Below are 20,771 nucleotides of genomic sequence, written 5' to 3' on the forward strand. Positions count from 1 at the left end.
AAAAAATCCTCAGCAAAATATTAGCAAACCAAATTCAACGATACATTAAAAGGACCATACACCATAATCAAGAGGGATTTATTCCACCGATGCAAGAAAAGTTCAATAGCCACAAATCAATGTGCTACACTGCATTAACGAAACGAAAGATAAAAATCATATGATCATGTCAACAGATGCAGAAAAAGCATTTGACAAAATTCAGTATCCATTTATGATTTCAAAAAAAAAACTCCCCAAAAACTGGGTACAGAGGGATCATACCTCAAAATAATAAAGGACAGCTATGACAAGCCCACAGTTAGCATCATACTCAGTAGTGAAAGTCTAATGTTTCTCCTCTAAGATCAGGAACAAGTCAAGGATGGCCACTCGGGCCACTTTTTTTTTCAACAAAATATTGCAAGCCCTACCCAGATCAATTCAGTGAGAAAAAATAAAGAAATAAAGGCATCCAAATCAGAAAGGAACACATAAATCTGTCGCTCAAGAAGACAAGATTTTATACATACAAAATCCTAAGGACTCTTGGAATAAAATCCTAATAACTCTTGGAATTTTAATAAATGACTTCAGTAAAGCTGTGTGATATAAAGATCAACAAAATTCATTGCATTTCTCTACACTAATAATAAACTGTTAGAAAGAAATTAAGAAGACAATCCCATTTACAATTGCATCAAAAGAATATAATACCTAGGAATAAATTTAACCAAGGAGATGGAAGACCTGTACACTGAAAATCACAAGACACTGAGGAAAGGAAATGAAGACACAAATAAACGGAAAAATATCCCATGCTCATGGACTGGAAGAAGTGGTATTGTTAAAATGTCCATACTACACAAAGCAATCTACAAATTCGGTACATTTCCTATCAAAATGCCAATGGTATTTTTCACGGAAATAGAAAAAACCTAAAATTTGTATGGCAGTACAAGACCCCTAATAGCCAAAACTATCTTGAGATAGAACAAAACTGAAGGCATCATGCGTCCTAATTTAAACTATATTACAAAACTATAGAAATTTAAAAAACACAAAAAAACATGATAGTGGCATAAAAACAAACACATACATCAGTGGAACACAACAGAAAGCCCAGAAAAAAGCCCACACATGTGTGGTCAATTAATTTACAATAAAGAAGCCAAAAAAACACAACAGGGGAAGGACAGTCTCTTCAATAAATGGTGTTGGGAAAACTGAACAGTAACATTCGAAAGAATAAAATTGGACCACTACCTTGTTCCACACACAAAAACTAACTCAAAATAAATCAGAGACTGGAACCCCAAACTCCTAGGAAAAACAAAACAAAACATGGGCATTAAGCTCCTTGACATCACTCCTGGTGATGATTTTTTGGATCTGACATCAAAAGCAAATGTAACAGAAGCAAAAAAAAAAAAAAAAAATACACTAGTGGGACTAAACTAAACTAAAAATCTTCTCCATAGCAAAGGAAACCACCAACATAATGAGAAGACAGCCCACCAGATGGGAGGTTTTACTTGCAAATCGTGTATCTGATAAGTGGTTAACATCCAAAATATATAAAGAACCATTAAAACTCAATTTCAAAAAAATAATCGGTTTTAAAAATGAGCAGACATCTGAATAGATGTTTTTCCAAAAAAGACATACATACGGCCAACAGGGACATGAGAAAAGGCACTCAACATCAGTAATCATCAGGGAAATACAAGTCAAAACCACAATGAGAAATCACCTCACACTTTGTGCAACGAGTATTATCAAAAACACAAGAAATAACAAGTGTTGGGGAGGATGTGGAGAAAGGGTGACCCTGTGCGCTGCTGATGAGAATGGAACCTGGTGTAGCTACTGTGAAAAACAGTATGGAGGGTCCTCAAAAAAATTAAGAATAGAACTAATCTATGATCGAGCAATTGCACTTCTGGATATTTACCTGTGGGAAATGAAAACACTAGCTCAAGAAGATATCCACAACCCCATGACCACAGCAGCATTATTTACAATAGCCAAGATGTGGAAACAGCCTAGGCGTCCAGATATGAGATACGCGAACGCACAGCCTAGTGCACAGACCCCCACCCCACACACAATGGATTATTATTCTGCCACACACACAAAAGAAGTAAAATCCTGCCATTTGTGACAACAGGGATGAACTCTCAGGGCATTATGTTCAGTGAAATAAGTTAAACTCAGAAAGACATCCCATGCGATCTCACTTATGTGTAGAATCTAAAAACAACAAACAATAATCAAACCCAAAGCTACAAAGACTGGTGGTTGCCAGAGGCGGGGAACAGAGTGGGGAGGCAGGTGAAATGAATGAAAGTGGTCAAAAGGTACAAACTTGCATTAACAAATGAAAAAGCCCTGGAGATGAATATACAGCATGGTGACTACAGTCAATACTACTACGTTGTATGTTTGAAAGTTGCTAAGAGAGTAAATCTTAAAAGTTCTTATCACAAAAGGAAACAATCGCTAACAGCTGTGTCGGGCTCTGTGCTGACAGCTCAGAGCCTGGAGCCTGCTTCAGATTCTGTGTCTCCCTCTCTCTCGTTCCCCTCTCTCCCCCTCCCCCACCTGCGAGCGCTCTCAAGCTCTCTCCCTCTCTCTCAAAATAAATAAGCATTAAAAAACAAAATTTAAAAAAAAGTACCAAATACTTATATTTGAAAAGAAGAAAAATCTCAAATCAATGACCTAAGAACCTCAAGAACTACAGGCAAAAGAAGTTAACCTCAACCAACTCACATATTTATAAAAAAATTAATTCAAGAGACCATGGGCATAAATAAAAAATACAAAACTACAACTTTTTAGGGAAATAAAAACAAAACTAAGCCACAAGTGTTTAAATGGTCTAGGGAAAGGAAACAGCTGAGACACCAAAAGCAAAATCCATTACAAGAAAAACTGATTAACTGGTCTTCAACAAAATGAAAACTCTTTGCTCTCCAAAGGATCCTAATTAAGAGGATGAGAAATCAAAGCACAGACTGGGAGACAGCATCTGCAAACCACATATTTGTAAGGATCAGTACCTAAAATACACAAATAACTCTCAAAACTTAATAGTTTTCTTTAAAAAAAAAAAAGTAATCCAATTAGAAAATGTGCAAAAGGCATAAGGAGACATTTCACTGAAGAGGATATACAGATGGCAAATAAATACAAGAAAAACTGTGCGACATCATTAGTTATCCAAGAAATGCAAATTAAAGCCACAACGAGATATCACTACGTACCTATCAGAACAATTACAATAAAAAATAGTGACAACTCCAAATGCTGGCAAGGATGCAGAGAAAGTAGGTCCCTCCTACATTGCTGAGGACAATGTGAAATTATTTAGCAACTCTGGGAAATGGTTTGAGAGTTTCTTATAAAACTAAATATACAGGAGTGCCTGGGCGGCTCAGTTGGTGAAGCAACTCTTGATTTTGGCTAAGGTCGTGATCTCACAGTTTGTATGATCAAGCCCCACATCAGGCTCCATGCTGGTCTGCTTGGGATTCTCTCTCTGCCTCTCTCTGCCTTTCCAAACCTGCTCATGCATGCACCGGTGAGCTCTCTCTCTCTCTTTCAAAATAAATGACTTTATTTAAAAAAAAAGGTACAAAAAAAAACCTAAACTGGGGCACCTGGGTAGCTGAGTCAATTCAGCATGCGACTTCAGCTCAGGTCATAATCTCATGGTTCGTGGGTTTGATCCCCATATTAGGCTCTGTGCAGACAGCTTGGAGCCTGGAGCCTGCTTTGGATTCTGTCTCTCCCTCTCTCTGTGCCCCTTCCGTGTTCATACCCTGTCTCTCTCAAGAATAAACATTTAAAAATAAATAAAGTCCTTAAAAAAAAAAAAAAACAAATCTGTAACTATCCTATCACCCAGCAACTGCACTCATGAGTATTTAGAGAAATATTTATGCTCATGTAAAAACCTATACACGAGGTCTATGACAACTTCAGCTGTAACAGACAAAAACTGAAAAACAATTCAGATGTCTTCCAAAAGCTAAATGCTAAGCAATCTGTTTTATATACATATCATGGAATACTACATAGCAATAAAAAGGATTCAACTATTAATACCTTAACAACCAGAATGAATATTCAGAGAACTATGGGAAGTGGGGAAAAAAAGGCAATCCCAGAACATGACATACTGTATGATTCCATTTATATTATACTTGAAATCACAGAAATTATAGAGATACAGAAGAAAGGGATGGTTACCGGAAGGGCATGGGGTGGCAGGCATGGATGGGAAGTGGGTGTGGCCAGAAACAGCCATCCAAGAACCCTATTGTAACGAAAGTGTTCTTTCTGTATCTTGACTGGATGAATGTCAATGTCCTGGTTGAGACACCATGCTGGAGTTATGCCGGATGTCATCACTAGGGGACACTGGGTGAAGGGTATGTGGGATCTCTCTATACTACCTCTTACAACGGCAAGTACATCTATCATTATCAAAAGGCTAATTCACTTAAAAGAGGAATGCATGAAGAAGAGGAGAAAGATTAATAAATGTAAATAATTACAGAAATTTTGCTGAATTCATATTTATACTCATTCTTAGGTATATGACTGTAGCATTTAAAGCAAATCTAATGCTCCACAAGGTCCCTATAATTCTAACTGGCTGTTCCATAGCCTTTGTTTCCAAAAATTATATGTATAAAGATGCAGCATGAGATAAGAACTTCTACATCTTTCACACAGAGGAGAAGGGGATTTTTCAATTCCATGTAATATGTTTAATAAGGTTAGCTCCTTGAAGTATTTCTCATTATAAACATGGATCACCACGAAAGCAACACCTGCTGGGAAAATCAATTTCTGAATATATAAAAGGTCATACTTACAATCCCTCTATAATAGCATGGCTGTATGTATGTATATGCAATTAATCTTTGTTTAAAATGAGAGAGTCAGAGTAATTTTACATTTGTCTAAAACAGAGAAGTTTCCACTATTTCCACTATAATGTATGGAGATTTATTTCCTCAGGCAATAGAGGTACAGAGTTTGCCAAAGGACACAAGATAACACTACCAATTTAGAAGTACATTTCATTGGAAACATTCTATATACCAATAAGAGTACAGATGATTATTCCTAAAATTTTGACCTTCTTTTCTTCAGAAAGAAAATAATATAGACTATGAAGAAGGTACTTATCATCAGCTCAAATAGATCCATTAATCAAATCAGCAAAATTTTTAACAGTCTGTCCTTTGGAGGCCCTCCAGGAGATCCCAAAGTTTAATCCCCATTTTTAAGTTGGTTATGCCCAACTTACAAAGTTGCATTCTAAAACATCTCATTTAAAGAATGAAATCTGGTCATTTGTAGCAACATGGATGGAACTTGAGGGTGTTATGCTGAGTGAAATAAGTCAGGCAGAGAAGGACAGATACCAGATGTTTGCATGTATAGGTGGATTAGGAGAAATTTAATGGAGGACAGTGAGGGAGGAGAAGGGATGAAAATAGTTGGGGAGAGGGAGGGAGGCAAACCATGAGAGACTCTTGAATGCTGAGAACAAACTGAGGGCTGATGGGGCTTGAGGGGAGGGGAAGCGGGGTGATGGGCATGGAGGAGGGCACTTGTGGGGATGAGCACTGGGTGTTATATGGAAACCAACCTGACAATAAACGATTTAAGAAAAATAAATAAATAAAATGTCTCGTGTAACACAGAACAAATCTGCAAAGAGAATAACATTATAAATGGTGATTAAATTATAAAGTAATACCCAAATAGTTTAATACAAGAAATACAAGTGGTTCTCTACTTTTGTCCTAACCAGAACAGTACATAAAACTCAAAACAGAACGAAGTTTCCTTACCCAATGGCTAAAAATAATATCTTAGCATTAAGACAAATCTTCAGTTTCCAGCATTCTATACATGTGGTTTTCCTAAGTACTCTATACACAAATATCAGCCTAAACACAAATATCTAATTTGAGAAAAGCTTGGTGCTTTCAGAATACTAATAATTCCTATCTTTATGTAAATTCATTAAGTTTATGAAACCCACACTTCTTAACAAGAGATTCAGACTTTCATCCTAGTTTCCTATTCATTTTTGGCAAAAATGATACAAAGACTGGCTTGTACAAATGGAGAAAAACAAATATAAAATAACAAAATTACCATTAACTGAGATGGAAAAACTGCAGGAATGGTTCCAAGAGGAATGATCCAAAAATCAGTTTGTATTTTTTAATGTTAAGTTTGAGATGCTTATTAGATATCCACTAAGTTATCAAGTAGGCAAGACCAGGCTAGAGAGAAAAGAAAATTATAAAATCGCATTTAAACCCTGAAACATACAAGAAATTGCCAGGGAAAGTACAAAAGAAAACAGAATAGAACCAGGGATGGAGCACTGGCACTGTGCAAAACTGTGGAAATGAGTCACTGCCACAAAGGTAGCAAATATAACCAAAAAGGTAGCCAGGAAAAGGAGAAAAACCAGAGGAGTATAGATCGAACTTTTATACCATTTTAGGTGCTGGTGACATAAAAATGCATACATTTACAAACAATCTCTGTCCCCAAAGCTCTAAGCCTAGTGATGAAGGCAAATACTACACAAAACAATTATGATGTCACATGTCATCATACATGCAGAAAATCTCATGTTATCTGCTAAAAAGCTACTCACACTAGTGGGTGATTTTAGGAATGTGATGGCACACAAGATTAATGTGGAAAATCAGTATTAGTTCAAGATATTAGAAACAAATAGAAAATACAAAAAATGCAATCCTATTTATAGTAGCAACCAAAAATCATTAAAGTACATAGAACCTTAGCCTGTCTGTGCTGCTATAACGAAATACAACAGACTACATGGCTTAATAGTTAGTTCTTCCCACAGTTCTGGAGGCTGGAAGTTCAAGATCAAAGCACCAGCATGGTTGGGGAGGGTCCCCTTCCAGGCTGCTGACTTCTCTGTGTGTTCTCACATGTCAGAGGGGGCAAAGCAGCTCTCTCTGCCCTCTGCCTCATTCCCATTCATTAGTGTTGTTCCCCCATGAAGTAATCACGTCCCAAGGACCCACCTCCTAATATCACCTCGAAGGTTGAGTTTGAACAGACGCATCTGGGGAAGACACAGTCAATAGCATAGGGATAACTTTAACAAAATCTATGTATATCCTGGTCCTTGAAAAACTACACACGTTGCTGGAATAAATTAAAGAAGGTATCAGTAAATAGAGATATACCATGTTCATGAATTTAAAGGCTTAATGTTGCTAAAATGTCAATTCTTCCATAAGTGATCTATAGATTGAAAACAATCCAATAAATTCCCAGCAGGCACTTTCCATAGAAACTGACAAGCTGATTTTAAAATTTAAATGGAGGGGCACCTGGGTGGCTCGGTCACTTGAGCATCCAACTCTTGATTTCGACTCAGGTCTTGATCTCACAGTGAGATCAAGCCCCACATCGGCCTCTGTGCTGAGTGTGGAGCCTACTTAAGTTTCTCTCTCTCTACCCCCCTTGCCCAATCAATCAATCAATCAATCAGTAAAATTTAAATGGAATGGAAATGACCTAAGAGCCAAAGCTGTTTGGGGTGGGGGGGAGGGGCGGTTTAATTTAGAAGAACTATACTCCCTAACTTCAAGACTTAGTATAGTGGTATTTGAGTGGTTCAGTCAGTGAATGTCTGACTCTTGGTTTCGGCTCAGGGCCTGATCTCACGATTTGTGAGTTAAAGCCCTGCACTGGGTTCCAGACTAACAGTACCAAGTCTGCCTGAGATTTGTTCATTCTCGCTCTCGCTCTCTTTCTCCTCCTCCTCCTCCTCCTCCTCCTCTCCCCCACCCATGCATGCTCTCGCTTTCAAAATAAATAAACTTAAAAAAAAATAACAATGTTTAAAAGAAAAGGACTTATTATAAAGCCACAGCAATAAAGACAATGTGCCACTGGCAAAAGAATAGAAACACAGACGCATTAGCTGCCTTGTGACCAAGATGCTAAGATGCAGGAATAACTAGGCATCTACACAGAAAGGAAGTGAACAACCCCCGCTTAACACCCAACACAAAAATGAACTCTGAATGGATCAGAGACCCTAAATATAGTGCTATAACCAAACTTCTGGAAGAAAACACAAACAAAAATCTTTGTTATCTTGGGATAGGCAAAGAGATCTTAGGTAGAACACTAAAAGCAGTAACCATAAGAGAAAAAAATTATAAACTGGACTTCATCAAAATTAAAACTTCTGTTTTTTCTTTATTTTTAACGTTTGTTTACTTTTGAGAGAGAGAGAGAGCAACAGAGTTTGAGTGGGGGGACAGGCAGAGAGAGAGGGAGACACAGAATCCAAAACAGGCTCCAGGCTCTGAGCTGTCAGCACAGAGTCCGACATGGGGCTCGAACTCACAAACCATGAGATTGTGCCCTGAGCCGAAGTCAGATGCTCAACCAACTGAGCCACCCAGGTGCCACAAAACTTTGTTCTTCAAATGTCACCATTAAGGAAAAGGAAAGGCAAGCCATAGACTAGTCAAACAGGATTCTTACGAATCAGTAATAAGACATATCTATACAAAAATGGGCAAAGATGTGAACAGTTAATTCACAAAAAAAGATACACATTGGCCAATAAACACAGAAAAAGATGTTTAACATCTTTATGTTCACTATCCTTGCAGCTATTAGAAGAACTGCAATTTAGGGGCACCTGGGTGGCTCCATCAGTGAAGCGTCTGACTCCTGATTTCAGCTCAGGTCCTGATCTCACAGTTTGTGGGATGGAGCTCTGTATCCAGCTCTGTGCTGACAGCATGGACCTGCTTGCGATTCTCTTTTTCTCCTGTCTCTCTGCCCCTCCCCAACTCACATGCATGTGCTCTCTCTCTCTCAAAATAAATAAACTTAAAAAAAATTTAAAAGATTGGCAATACCAAGTGTTGACCAGGATGTGAAAAAAATTACTGGCAGGAATATAAAATAGTAGAACCATTTTTGGAAAACTGTTTGGTAGTTACACTGAACCAATCAGTCCACCCCTATTTATCCACGAGAACTGAAAATATATGTCCAAAGATGTATACATGAATATTAACAGATTTATTTAAAATAGCCCCAAACCAGAAATGGCCCAAATGTCCATCAGCAGGTGGATGGACAAGCTGATATAGCCACATGACAGAATACTACCCTGCAGTAAAAAAGCACAAACTACTAATACACACACAATATAGATGAGCATCAAAATCTGACTCAGTGGAAGAAGGCAGACAGGAGAAAAGGACATCTGTATGATTCTATTCAAACAAAATGCTATGCAGTTTATACTGACAGAAAGTGGATCAGTGGTTTCCTAGGACCAAGAGTAGGGGGGAAAGGGACTTCCAAGGGGCTGAGGAAACCTTTTTTTTTTTTTTTTTTAATGTTTACTTATTATTGAGAGACAGAAACAGTGCGAGCTGGGCAGGGGCAGAAAGAGAGGGAGACACAGAATCCGAAGCAAGCTCCAGGCTCTGAGCTGTCAGCACAGAGCCCATGCGGGGCTCGAACTCACAGACGGTGAGATTGTGACCTTAGCTGAAGTCGAATACTTAATGGACTGAGCCACCCACGTGCCCCTAGGCAACTTTTGATTGAAGGGGATGAAAATGCTCTGTGTGGTGACTGTGGTAGTGATCTCACGGGTGTACATGTACCAAAACTCATCAAACAGCACAGTTTAAAAGGATACAGTTTACACTATGTAAACTATAACTCAACATTATTTTTTAAAAGATACAATATACCGGGGTGCCTGGGTGGCTCGGTGAAGCAGTAAAGTGTCCAACTCTTGATTCTGGCTCAGGTCATGATCTCAAGGTTCATGAGATGGAGCCCTTCATCGAGCTCTGTGCCTACAGTGCGAGCCTGCTTAGGATTCTCTCTCTCTACCCCTCCCAAGCTCACTCTCTCTCTCTCTCTCAAAAATAAATAAATAAGCTTAAAAATAACAATGACACACTAAAGGTTGTACCAGAACGACAGCTGCAATGGGAGCACATCTTCAGCCGCCCACTCCCATCACCCTCTCTCCCACCCTCTAATCACTGGCAAGAACAGGAAGCAGTAAGCCTCCAAGGGCCAAGCCGCACTCACTACTGCTTGCATCCTAGAGAAAGAATCCTCAACTGTGATACCTGTAAGTACAGACAATGTCAGAATCTCAGAGATGACGGCTATGCAATACGGCATCCGTATTACACAGACATGACTATATTACCACTTATCTCAAAGATGTAAAGAGGTAAACTTCTTGAATTAATACCAGCATTATCCTGCACCCGGGTGACTGCCAACCTCCACAAAACATACTACATGAATCATACTGCAAAGGGCTATGCATTAGGCAATCTCCAGACAACATCAAAAATCCCAAAGTCACTAAGCCAATGCCCTTCGTTAATGCCGCTGCTACAGCAACTCATTGTAAGAGGTACAAATGCTTTATTGTATCACAACTTAGGGACACTCCTTAACCTAGATCCTTAGGTTCACAGGTCACAAAAGTCAGCCTAGTCTCACTGCTAAGATGGCATGAACTTAATTATACTCCTCGACTCACGGCCTTGGCCAAAATACCTAATCATGGTCTTCACATCCACACTGAAAAGCGAGGAAGGAAAACATCAACGAACCATCCTTCAAACTGTGTGCCACCTCTGCATCCCAAGAATATATGAAAATGAGAGTGCAAGGTTGAGGACACTGAAACGTCATTGGACTAATGCTCTCACAGTTGGCAACACCCTCAAAAAGTACATCAACTCTATTTAGCAATTTCTGAATACGAGGCACATAAGAGTAATTTTGCTAACAGCACAATTTTTGGCATTAGTAAAATCTTTATTTAATTTGTTAATGGTTCTGGTTTTAGGCAATTATTTATGAAGCAGAGAACACATTTCTGTTTCAAATGAGACTGATTAAGGGGCTCTTAGATCTACAGCTCTTTAAATTGATTGCTGCAATACAGCTAATGACATCACCTTATTTTCCGGGAGAATTTCTGTTTCAAGCTAGAGCAATTCTTTATTTCCATCTTTAAAAAGGAAAACATGTAAATGGTTGAATCAAGTATGTCAGCAAAACTCAAGAGTCATGAAATAAAGAACCACGAAAGGTTTGAAGTACAACCAAATGAAAACACAGAAGAATATTAGGAGGGGCGTGCCTGGCTCAGTCAGAAGAGTGTGCAACTCTGGATCTCAGAGTCGTGAGTCAGAGCCCCACATTGGGTGTAGACATTACTTAGAATTAAAAAAAGTTAAAAAAAGAAAAAAGAATACTAGGAAATAAAAAAATATAACCCATATCCCCTTCTTATTTGGTCTTTCTCCACCCATGAGTACAAATATCCTTCTTTATAAGAAAACCTGATAGACCGCACTTCAAAATAGTACAACTTGTGCATTTATTCATTCAACAACTATTTATGGACACCCCACTATCTTCCAAGGGGTAAAATAATAGAAATACAATAGTAAACAGCCCTTGTAGAGCTCAGAGTCTAGTAACAGGGACAGAAAATTTTAAAAATAAACAAGTGAAATATATAATGTGCCAGATAAGATTAAATGTTATGTTAAAAAAAAAATGAAGAAAGTACCCTAGGACGTGGTCTCCTTTCACTATGATCATTAGGGCAAGAGTCGATGACAAATGTGACATGAGAACAAATAGCTGAAAAAGGAAGCCAGTCATGACTCTCCACGAGAAGCACTTTTGAAGTAAAGAGATTAGAGGTGACCAAAGTCAGCCAGGGGAAGGGTGTTAAAAGGTGAAGGTCCAAAAGTTAAGGTAGTGGATTGAGGGAGTTAGAGATCATGAGGAATCCTAAGAAATTTGACTTCTCTTGTAAAACACAGTGAAAGTCTTTGGTGGATATGGAGCAAAGGAGAGATAGCATAACACTTAGAATTTTAAAAAATCACTTTAAGAAAAAATTTTAATGTTTTATTTATTTTTGAGAGAGACAGACAGAATGTGAGCAGGGGAGGGGCAGAGAGCAGGGGAGACAGAGAATCCAAAGCAGGCTCCAGGCTCTGAGCTGTCAGCATAGAGCCTGATGTGGGGCTCGAACCCATGAACTGTGAGATCATGACCTGAGCCAAAGTCAGACGCTCAAGTGACTCAGCCACCCAGGAGCCCCAAAAAATCACTTTTAGAGTTCCTAATATGGTAATAATAGGAAACAGTTTATATTACATTACCCTCTTTACAAATAAAAGTATAACCACTAGACAAAATATCTTAAAAACAATGATTTGAAGGCATTGGAGAACGACTAGAAGCAGGTAGAAGTTAAGGGAATTCCACTCATTTAAGGCAGGAACCACACAAGGTGACAGATTCACATTTATATGACTTTCCACAATCCATACAGGGCAGGCTGGCTCAAACCCAAACAGAAACAGTCAGATCTCACTCATAAGGTCAGCAAACCCATTCCTTGGTATAGACCCAAGAAAAATTAAAATATATGTCCACAAAAACACTTGTACACAAATGTTCACAACACTCTTATTCTTAATAGCCAGAAACTGGAGACAACCCAAATGTCCATGAACATGGGTACAGAGAGACAAATGGTGGTGTTTTTACACAATGAAATACTAACTACTCTGCAACAAAAAAATGACTGATCCAAGTAACAACATGAATGAATCAAAAAACAACAACAAAGATCACACTGAGAGAGATTAGTCAGACACATTCTTCTGAATCCATTTACATTACATCGCAGAACAGACAGAACCAATCTATGGTGACGAAAGTGACGGTGAGGATAGAGGAATCAACGTTGGGCCTTTTCCAGGTGATGAAAATGTTCTTTGTTTTGTTCTGGATAATGATTAAATGGACGTGTATAATTTTTGAAACTCATCAAATTGAACTCTTAATATTCTGTGAATTTTACTGTAGGTAAATTATATTTCAATGAAAAGTATTAAATAAATATAGCAGCCTTTGAAACCTCCAAACATTTATATTCAGTCAATCCCAGTACATGAAAAAATATGTCTTTGACATGATTCATACCATGCCAACAACTAAAGTGACACCAGAGGCAGAACTCTGACTTGTATGTGGACATAATTCCAACAAAATACCTTTCCTATAAATGCAGATGATAATGTTAGGAAGTATTCAAGTCCTAAAGAACTGTTCAAATACGTATTCATGGCTCTATACCGTGTTTTAAGATTTAGCTACATCAAGTGTGCTCTTTTTGCCCTCTTTATATAAAGCTATTTATCCATCCTTAGGATTCCAAAACAAATGAAACAAGGATATCAAGGAAAATATTAAAGAAAATAATACAGTAGATTTTACAAATATCAAATCCAAATTTCTTATACTCCATATAAAAAACAGGTATTTTTAACCATAAGTGAAGCAAACAATTAGCTGTTGCACTTAACGATAAAGTAAATCGTACTCTAATGGCTAAAAGGGGATATATTTGTAAGAATGTTATAGGAACATTACAACCTCAAGAACATTGGCTATCCAACTTTAAACGAATATTTCTCAAGAACCTGCAAGAAGATAGGATGAAATTTCACTAATGTACAATGCAGTGAGTAAACATTATGAATAAATTCGCCATGTAACTGGTAAAGTTAAGAACACTCTCAACAAGAGAAATTCACATTAAACCTACTTCGAACAGGGGTGCTTGGGTGGCTCAGTCTGTTAAGCGTCTGACTTCAGCTCAGGTCATGATCTCATAGCTCGTGGGTTCAAGCCCTGCATCAGGCTCTGAGCTTAAGAGCCTGGAGCCTGCTCTGAAGTCTGTGTCTCCCTCTCTCTGCCCCTCCCCTGTTCACTCTCACGCGTGCTCTCTCTCTCTCTCAAAAACAAATAAACATTAAAAAATGTATATTAAAAAGGTAAATAAATAAACCTACTTTGAACACTGGAAACAAACGTTAAGTGTCAAATATATACTTAAAAATTCCCTAACAAACATATAAGTGCATTTTAAGAAAAGGAGCCTGCTATGGGACGTCTGGGTGGCTCAGTTAGTTAAGCGTCCAACTTCGGCTTTGATCATGATCTCACGGTTCGTGGGTTCGGGCCCCACGTCAGGCTCTGTGCTGACTGCCAGCTCAGAGCCTGGAGCCCATTTCGGATTCTGTGTCTTCCTCTCTCTCTGACCCTCCCCCGCTAATGCTGCCTCTCTCTCTCTCAGAAATAAATTTTAGAAACAATAAAAAAATAATTTTATTTTTTAAAAAAAGAAAAGGAGCCGGCTACTCAGAGTGTTTAAAATATGTCTTACATATATTTCTCTTCATCACATCTGTTGCTGTGGAGCAGAGTTAATTTGGAATGTAAAATTATTTTAGAAAAATAGGCATTTATATTCTCTAATATCAGTTGTGCAAATATTTAATAACATCTAGGTGGTAATAGAGCATAATGGCTTAGGAGTGTGACTACTTGTATCAAATCCCCGCTTTGCCATTTTAAGGTCTCAGAAAATAGATTAAAGCGTCAATAGCATCTGACGTGAAAGGTTTTACATTTATATAGTGGGAATATAAGTAAAGGAACTCTTAGCAGAATTTGAGGAGTAAAATGAAGTATAGTATTCAAGTTCTGTCTGAAAGGAAATCCGTCACTTAATAAATGCTGTAGCACAGGCATTATTACAAAACCCAGAGAAAACCCTGTTAGGTGGACACTGCTGACACAGGCAATGGTGATAAAAGAGGGAAGAATACAAAATTCAAAAAAGTGGTGGTGACTTTTCAGTCTCAAGTCTCCGAAAAGATTAAAATAAACATATTTTTTTAAAAAGTGAGATGGGATAAAATTTAAAAATCTCTTAGATCATATCCGGCAGAAGGCTACCATTAAGGTTAATTTTCAATCTGCCTCTCCCTTATTGGAGCTAAATAAACAATACAGGACGAAAGGAGGTGTGTTAAAAAATTAAATTAAAAAGAAGCACCTTTGATTTTTTTAATTTATTATTTAATGGAATCTCCCTCTTTGAGTTTAGAATTAATACCCACAGATGTGCTACTGCCTGTACTGCACACAGAGTTCATGCCAATGAGCCTCTCAATTACCAAAACAGCAGTCACTGTAAATATATCTTTTGTTCATTGCGTAACAAGTGTCTGCCATACATTTTTGAGACAATTTAAATGACAGGATCTATTTTCACACAGAGCCGAAACAGTTATCAGAGCCAAAAAGGAAGACAGCATTATAGCTGCCTCAGAGGTAGCATGATTTAAAAGGAGCAAGGCTTAAGGGGCACCTGGGTGGCTCAGTCAGTGAAGCATGTGACTCTTGATTTCGCTCAGCTCAGGTACTGATTTCATCGTTTGCAAGGTCGAGCCCCACATCGGGCTCTGCGCTGACAATGCGGAGGCTGCATGGGATTCTCCCTCTCCCTCTCTCTTTGCCCACTCCCTGCTCCCACACTCTCTCTCAAAAATAATAAAATTTTTTTTTTAAAAAAAAAAGGCTTTAAAAATAGATCTGATTCTCAAGTCAGTTTCACTACAGACCAACTGGGTTGGTGTCGTAAAGTTACACTTTGTAACGTTTTTTTCTTCCTTTCTAAAGATATCCTACATACACACAAAACCATGTCAACCACTCTTCGCAGGAAAACCGTGTAGCTAACACCTCGGTAGAAGTACAGTATAAATGCTTAGGAGGGCGACTGCTGTGTCAAATCCCAGCTCCACCATTTACTCAATGACCCTGAACCAATTTTTCAATCCCCCTAAACCTCAATTGTATTTTAAATATAAGCTATAACTATGAGCAGGTTTTACAAGACACAAAGCACCCAGCAGAGTATGTGGCCTTCAAGAAACACAAGAAATGCGTGCTATGATCTCAAGAAAGAACAACAAAGCTGGAGGTATCCCAATTCCAGATTTCAAGATATATTACCAAGCCATGGTAACCCAAACAGTATGGTATGGGCACAATAATAGATACAGAGATCAATGGAACAGAACAGAGCCCAGAAATAAATCCATGCTTATATGGTCAATTAATCTACAACAAAGGAGGCAAGAATATACAATGGGGAACAAACAGTGTCTGCAATAAACAGCACTGAGCAAACTAGGCAGCTGCATGCAAAAGAACGAAACTGGACCACGTTCTGACATCAAGCGTACAAATGAACTCAACATGCATTAAAGATCTAAATGTGAAACATGAAACCGTAAAACTTCTGGAAGAAAACATAGGCAGCAAATTTGACATGGATCAAAGCAGCATTGTTTTAGATATGTCTTCTCAGGCAAGGGAAACAAAAGCAAAAATACACTATTGGGACTACATCAAAGTAAAATGCTTTTGCACAGCAAAGGAAACAATGAACAAAATGAAAAGACAACCTACCGAATAGGAGGAGATATTCGCAAATGATGTATCTGATAAGGGGCTAATATCCAAAATATATAAAAGACTTATAAACCGTAACACCAAAACCACAGTCTGACTGAAAACTGGGCAAAGGACCTGAACAGACCTCTTTCCAGAGAAGACATACATGCAGCCAACAGATACATGAAAAGGTGCTCAGCATGACTCATCCTCAGGAAAATGGAAATCAAAACCACAATGAGTTACCACCTTATACCTGTCAAAATGGTGAAAATCAAAAAGACAGTAACAGGGCGAGGATGTGGAGAAGAAGGAACCCTTCGCGCTACTGGTAAGGATGTAAACTGTGCGGCCACTGTGGAAAAGACCATGGAGTTTCCTCAAAAACTTAAAAACAGAGGGTGCCTGGCTGGCTCAATTTGGTAGAGAATGCGACTCTTGATCTCAGGGTCATGAGTTCAAGCCCCACACTGGGTGCTGATTCTCAAAAACTTTTTAAATAGAAACACCGTATGACCCAGTAACTCTTTGGATACTTACCCAAAGAAAATGAAAACACTATATGTGCCCTCTATGTCTATTGCAGCACTATTTACAGTAGCCCAGACAAGGAAGAACCCAAGTGTCCACTGATAAATGAATGGAGAAAGATGTGCTATATGTACTCAATGTACATGAGATACTACTCAGCATTAAAAAGAATGAGATCTTAGCATTTCCAACAACATGAACAGACCCAGAGATTATATACTAAGTCCAGTAACTCAGACAGAAGACAATTCCCATAGGATTTCACTTACATGCGGAATCTAAAAAGCAATAGAATGAATAAACAAACAAAAAGCAGAAACAGACCCATAAGTACAGAGGATACACGGACGGCAGCCAGAGAGAGAGATAGGGGATGGGCAAAATGAGTGAAGGGGGATGGGAGATACAGACTTCCAGTTATGAAGTCACGGGCATACACGCACAGGAAACACAGCCAATGGTATTGTAATAGCACTGTATAGTGACAAAATGGGGCTACACTTGTAGTGAGCATAGCTTAACACACAGACTTGTTGGGACACCTGAGTGGCTCAGTCGGTGGAGTGTCAGACTTCAGCTCAGGTCATGATCTTGCAGTTTGTGGGTTTGAGCCCCACGTCGGGCTCTGTGCTGATAGCTCAGAGCCTGGAGCCTGCTTCAGATTCTGTGTTCCCCTCTCTCTCTGCCCCTTCCCTGCTCATGCTCTGTCTCTTTCTGTTTCTTAATAATAAATAAATGTTTAAAAAACTTAAAAAAAACATCCAGACTTGTCAAGTCACTATGTTGTACATCTGAAGTTAATCTAACATTGTGTGTCAACTATACTTGCACAAAAAAGCAAGTTTGCTAACACTGTTTTAATTAAACATTTAAGGTATTAAAATAATGTAGCTATCCTCTCAGACACTCTGTATTAGCAAAAGAAATTTTTCTGCATTCTCAAGGGAACAATGTACAATTAATCATGTCCTTACAACTTCTTTTTTGCATATTTTATATGCCAAATGACTAAACCACTTCTTAGATATAGATACAATGCAACATAATTTGGAAATGAAAATATTACTTTAAAAAAGAAAAATGAGCACCTGGGTGGCTCAGTTGGTTGAATGTCTGACTCTTGATTTTGGCTCAGGTCATGATTCCAGGGTTGTGAGATCAAGCCCCACATCAGGCTCCGCACTGAGCGTGTACCCTGCTTAAGATTCTCTCTCCCTCCCTCCCTCCCTCTCTCCGTCTCTCACTCTCTCTCTCCCCTTCTGTCCTTCTCCCCTGCTCTCTATCTCTCTAAAAAATAAAAATACTACTACCTGCTTCCAACGCTCTGTTCCCCTCTCTCTCTGCCCCTCCCCTGCTGTGCCCTCCCTCTCGTTCTCAAAAATAAACCTTAATAAAAAAGAAAAAAGGTGTGGGGCACCTACGTGGCTCAGTCAGTTAAACGTCAGACCTCAACTCGGGTCATGATTTCATGGTTCTTGAGTTCAAGCCCTGTGTTGGGCTCTGTGCTGACAGGTTGGAGCCTGGAGCCTGCTTCGGATTCTGTGTCTCCCTCTCTCTCTGTTCTTCCCCTGCTAGTGAGCTCGCTCTCTCTCGCTCTCTCTCTCAAAAATAAATAAAAATAGGGGCACCTGGGTGGCTCAGTCAGTTAAGCGTCCAGCTTCGGCTCAGGTCATGATCTCACAGTTTGTGGGCTCGAGCCCTGCGTCGGGCTCTGTGCTGACAGCTCAGAGCCTGGAGCCTGCTTCAGATTCTGTGTCTTCCTCTCTCTGACCCTCCCCTGCTCATGCTATCTCTCTCTCTCAGAAATAAATAAAACATTAAAAATAAATTTTTAATAAAAATCAATCAAAAATTTTTTTTAATTTTCTTTAAAAAGTGACAATACCGAGTGCCAGTGAGGCACTGGAACTCTCAGATGATGCTGGAAAATGTACAGTAATACTAATCCTTCACAAATTCTTACAGAAAATGGAAGAGGAGGGGAGAACATGGCCCAGCTCATTTTCCAATGCCAGTGTCACCTGATACCACCAAAGACATCACAAGAAAGCTAATAGACCAATAGCCTTCATGAACATAGACGGAAAAGGTTTTTTTAAAAAAACAGTAGCAAATCAAATGGTAACATATAAAAAGCATGATACGCAACAACCCATAAAACTGATCCGAGGAATACCGCGGGTGCACATCTGAGAATCAGTGATGTGACACAGCCTCCTATTAGAGAAAAGGTCAAAATCTGTGTGATCACCTTCACCTCTACTAACAGCGATGAAAGGCCCCTCAAGAGCTTTGAAACACTGCTGTTACTTTCTATTTGTCCCAAGTGTTCCCTTTTACGCTATCTGTACAAATATCGAGTACATTCTGCTAGGCGCAAATACACATGCACACAATTATATGATTCAGTAAAAATATAGGAAGACTTACACACAGGTACACCATTGACAAGAATAACCAATTCTGCCCAAGTTTTATAAAAAGGGGGGCAGGGGTAAGACCGTCTCATTCCTATTCTGAGGTTACAGAGACACATTTTATTTATTTTTCTTTCATAGTTTATTGTCAAGTTGGTTTCCATATAACACCCAGTGCTCATCCCCACAAGTGCCCTCCTCCATGCCCATCACCCCGCTTCCCCTCCCCTCAAGCCCATCAGCCCTCAGTTTGTTCTCAGCATTCAAGAGTCTCTCATGGTTTGCCTCCCTCCCTCTCTCCAACTATTTTTCCCCTTCTTCTCCCCCGAGGTCCTCCGTTAAGTTCCTCCTAATCCACCTATACATGCAAACATATGGTATCAACAGAGACACATTTTAAACAGGCAAGTAAAATTAAATCACATGGTGGTGGCCAATATGTATGGAAACAATCTGAAAGGCATAGTGTATATATTCTTCCTTTTGCCCAACTACCCCTCTACAAAACATGATCATCTTGAAAACCCTTCCAGTACAACAATTTTTGCCATTCTTACTGGAAAATATCACTGGGGTAGTATAATCCCATACCTTGTGGGGAGCAAGAATCCTCTGTCTGAATTTCTCAACTGTTTCTTGGCCCATAGAAGACCAAGCACTGGCGAAAGCTTCTGCTTTGTCTTGTCTGAGATGGATGCTCTCTAGCTGCTGCTGCAGAACCACGGGCTTCACGTTGTGGTACACCGCCTGGTCACGGGAGAACAGTGTTACCTACGTTCCTCGCATTCGGGAAGATACTCTGAATTATAATCAAATACAAAATTATCTTGCAATGATTTAAATCAACAAAAAATTTCCTGTTTCTATCAGCATTGTTTTATATATTTTTTTAAATGTTTATTTATTCTTTGAGAGAGACAGAGACAGCGAGCACAAGCAGGGGAGGGGCAGAGAAAGAGGGAGACTCAGAATCTGAAGCAAGGTCCAGGCTCTGAGCTATCAGCACAGAGCCTGACGTGAGGCTCGAACTCATGGACTGCGAGATCATGACCTGAGCCGAAGTCAGACGCTTAACTGACTGAGCCACCCAGGCACCCCATAAATGTTTTATATCTATTTACCAATAATAATATACACAACTGGGAGATGCAGGGTTAAAGGGCCTAATTTAAATTATTCAGGCTACACTGTCCCATTTTTGCCTGTGTCTTAAGTAACCCTAAGTCTGTTTAACAGAAAAACTTCTTTACGTTAGCTATGTAAATGGTACCCTATTTACAATATCATTTCTGGGGTGCCTGGCTGGCTTAGTCAGTTAAGCATCTGACTTTGGCCCAGGTCATGATCTCACAGTTCATGGGTTTGAGCCCCGCATCAGGCTCTATGCTGACAGCTCAAAGCCTGGAGCTG

General features: G+C 39.1%; 1 protein-coding gene across 3 annotated transcripts in view; it reads right to left on the reverse strand.

Annotated features, from left to right (window-relative positions):
* The window catches only part of COMMD10 (COMM domain containing 10), a 196,824-nt gene that overhangs the window by 164,792 nt on the left and 11,261 nt on the right, over positions 1 to 20,771 (reverse strand). For all 3 annotated transcript variants that reach the window (XM_039252606.1, XM_039252608.1, XM_039252607.1), the window contains exon 4: positions 19,953 to 20,108. In XM_039252606.1, the coding sequence (XP_039108537.1) occupies positions 19,953 to 20,108 (156 nt within the window). The remainder of the gene's footprint in view (positions 1 to 19,952; positions 20,109 to 20,771) is intronic.

Source organism: Hyaena hyaena, unplaced genomic scaffold, assembly GCF_003009895.1.
Source record: "Hyaena hyaena isolate Hyena2069 unplaced genomic scaffold, ASM300989v1 scaffold_431, whole genome shotgun sequence".
NCBI classification, from domain to species: Eukaryota; Metazoa; Chordata; class Mammalia; order Carnivora; family Hyaenidae; genus Hyaena; species Hyaena hyaena.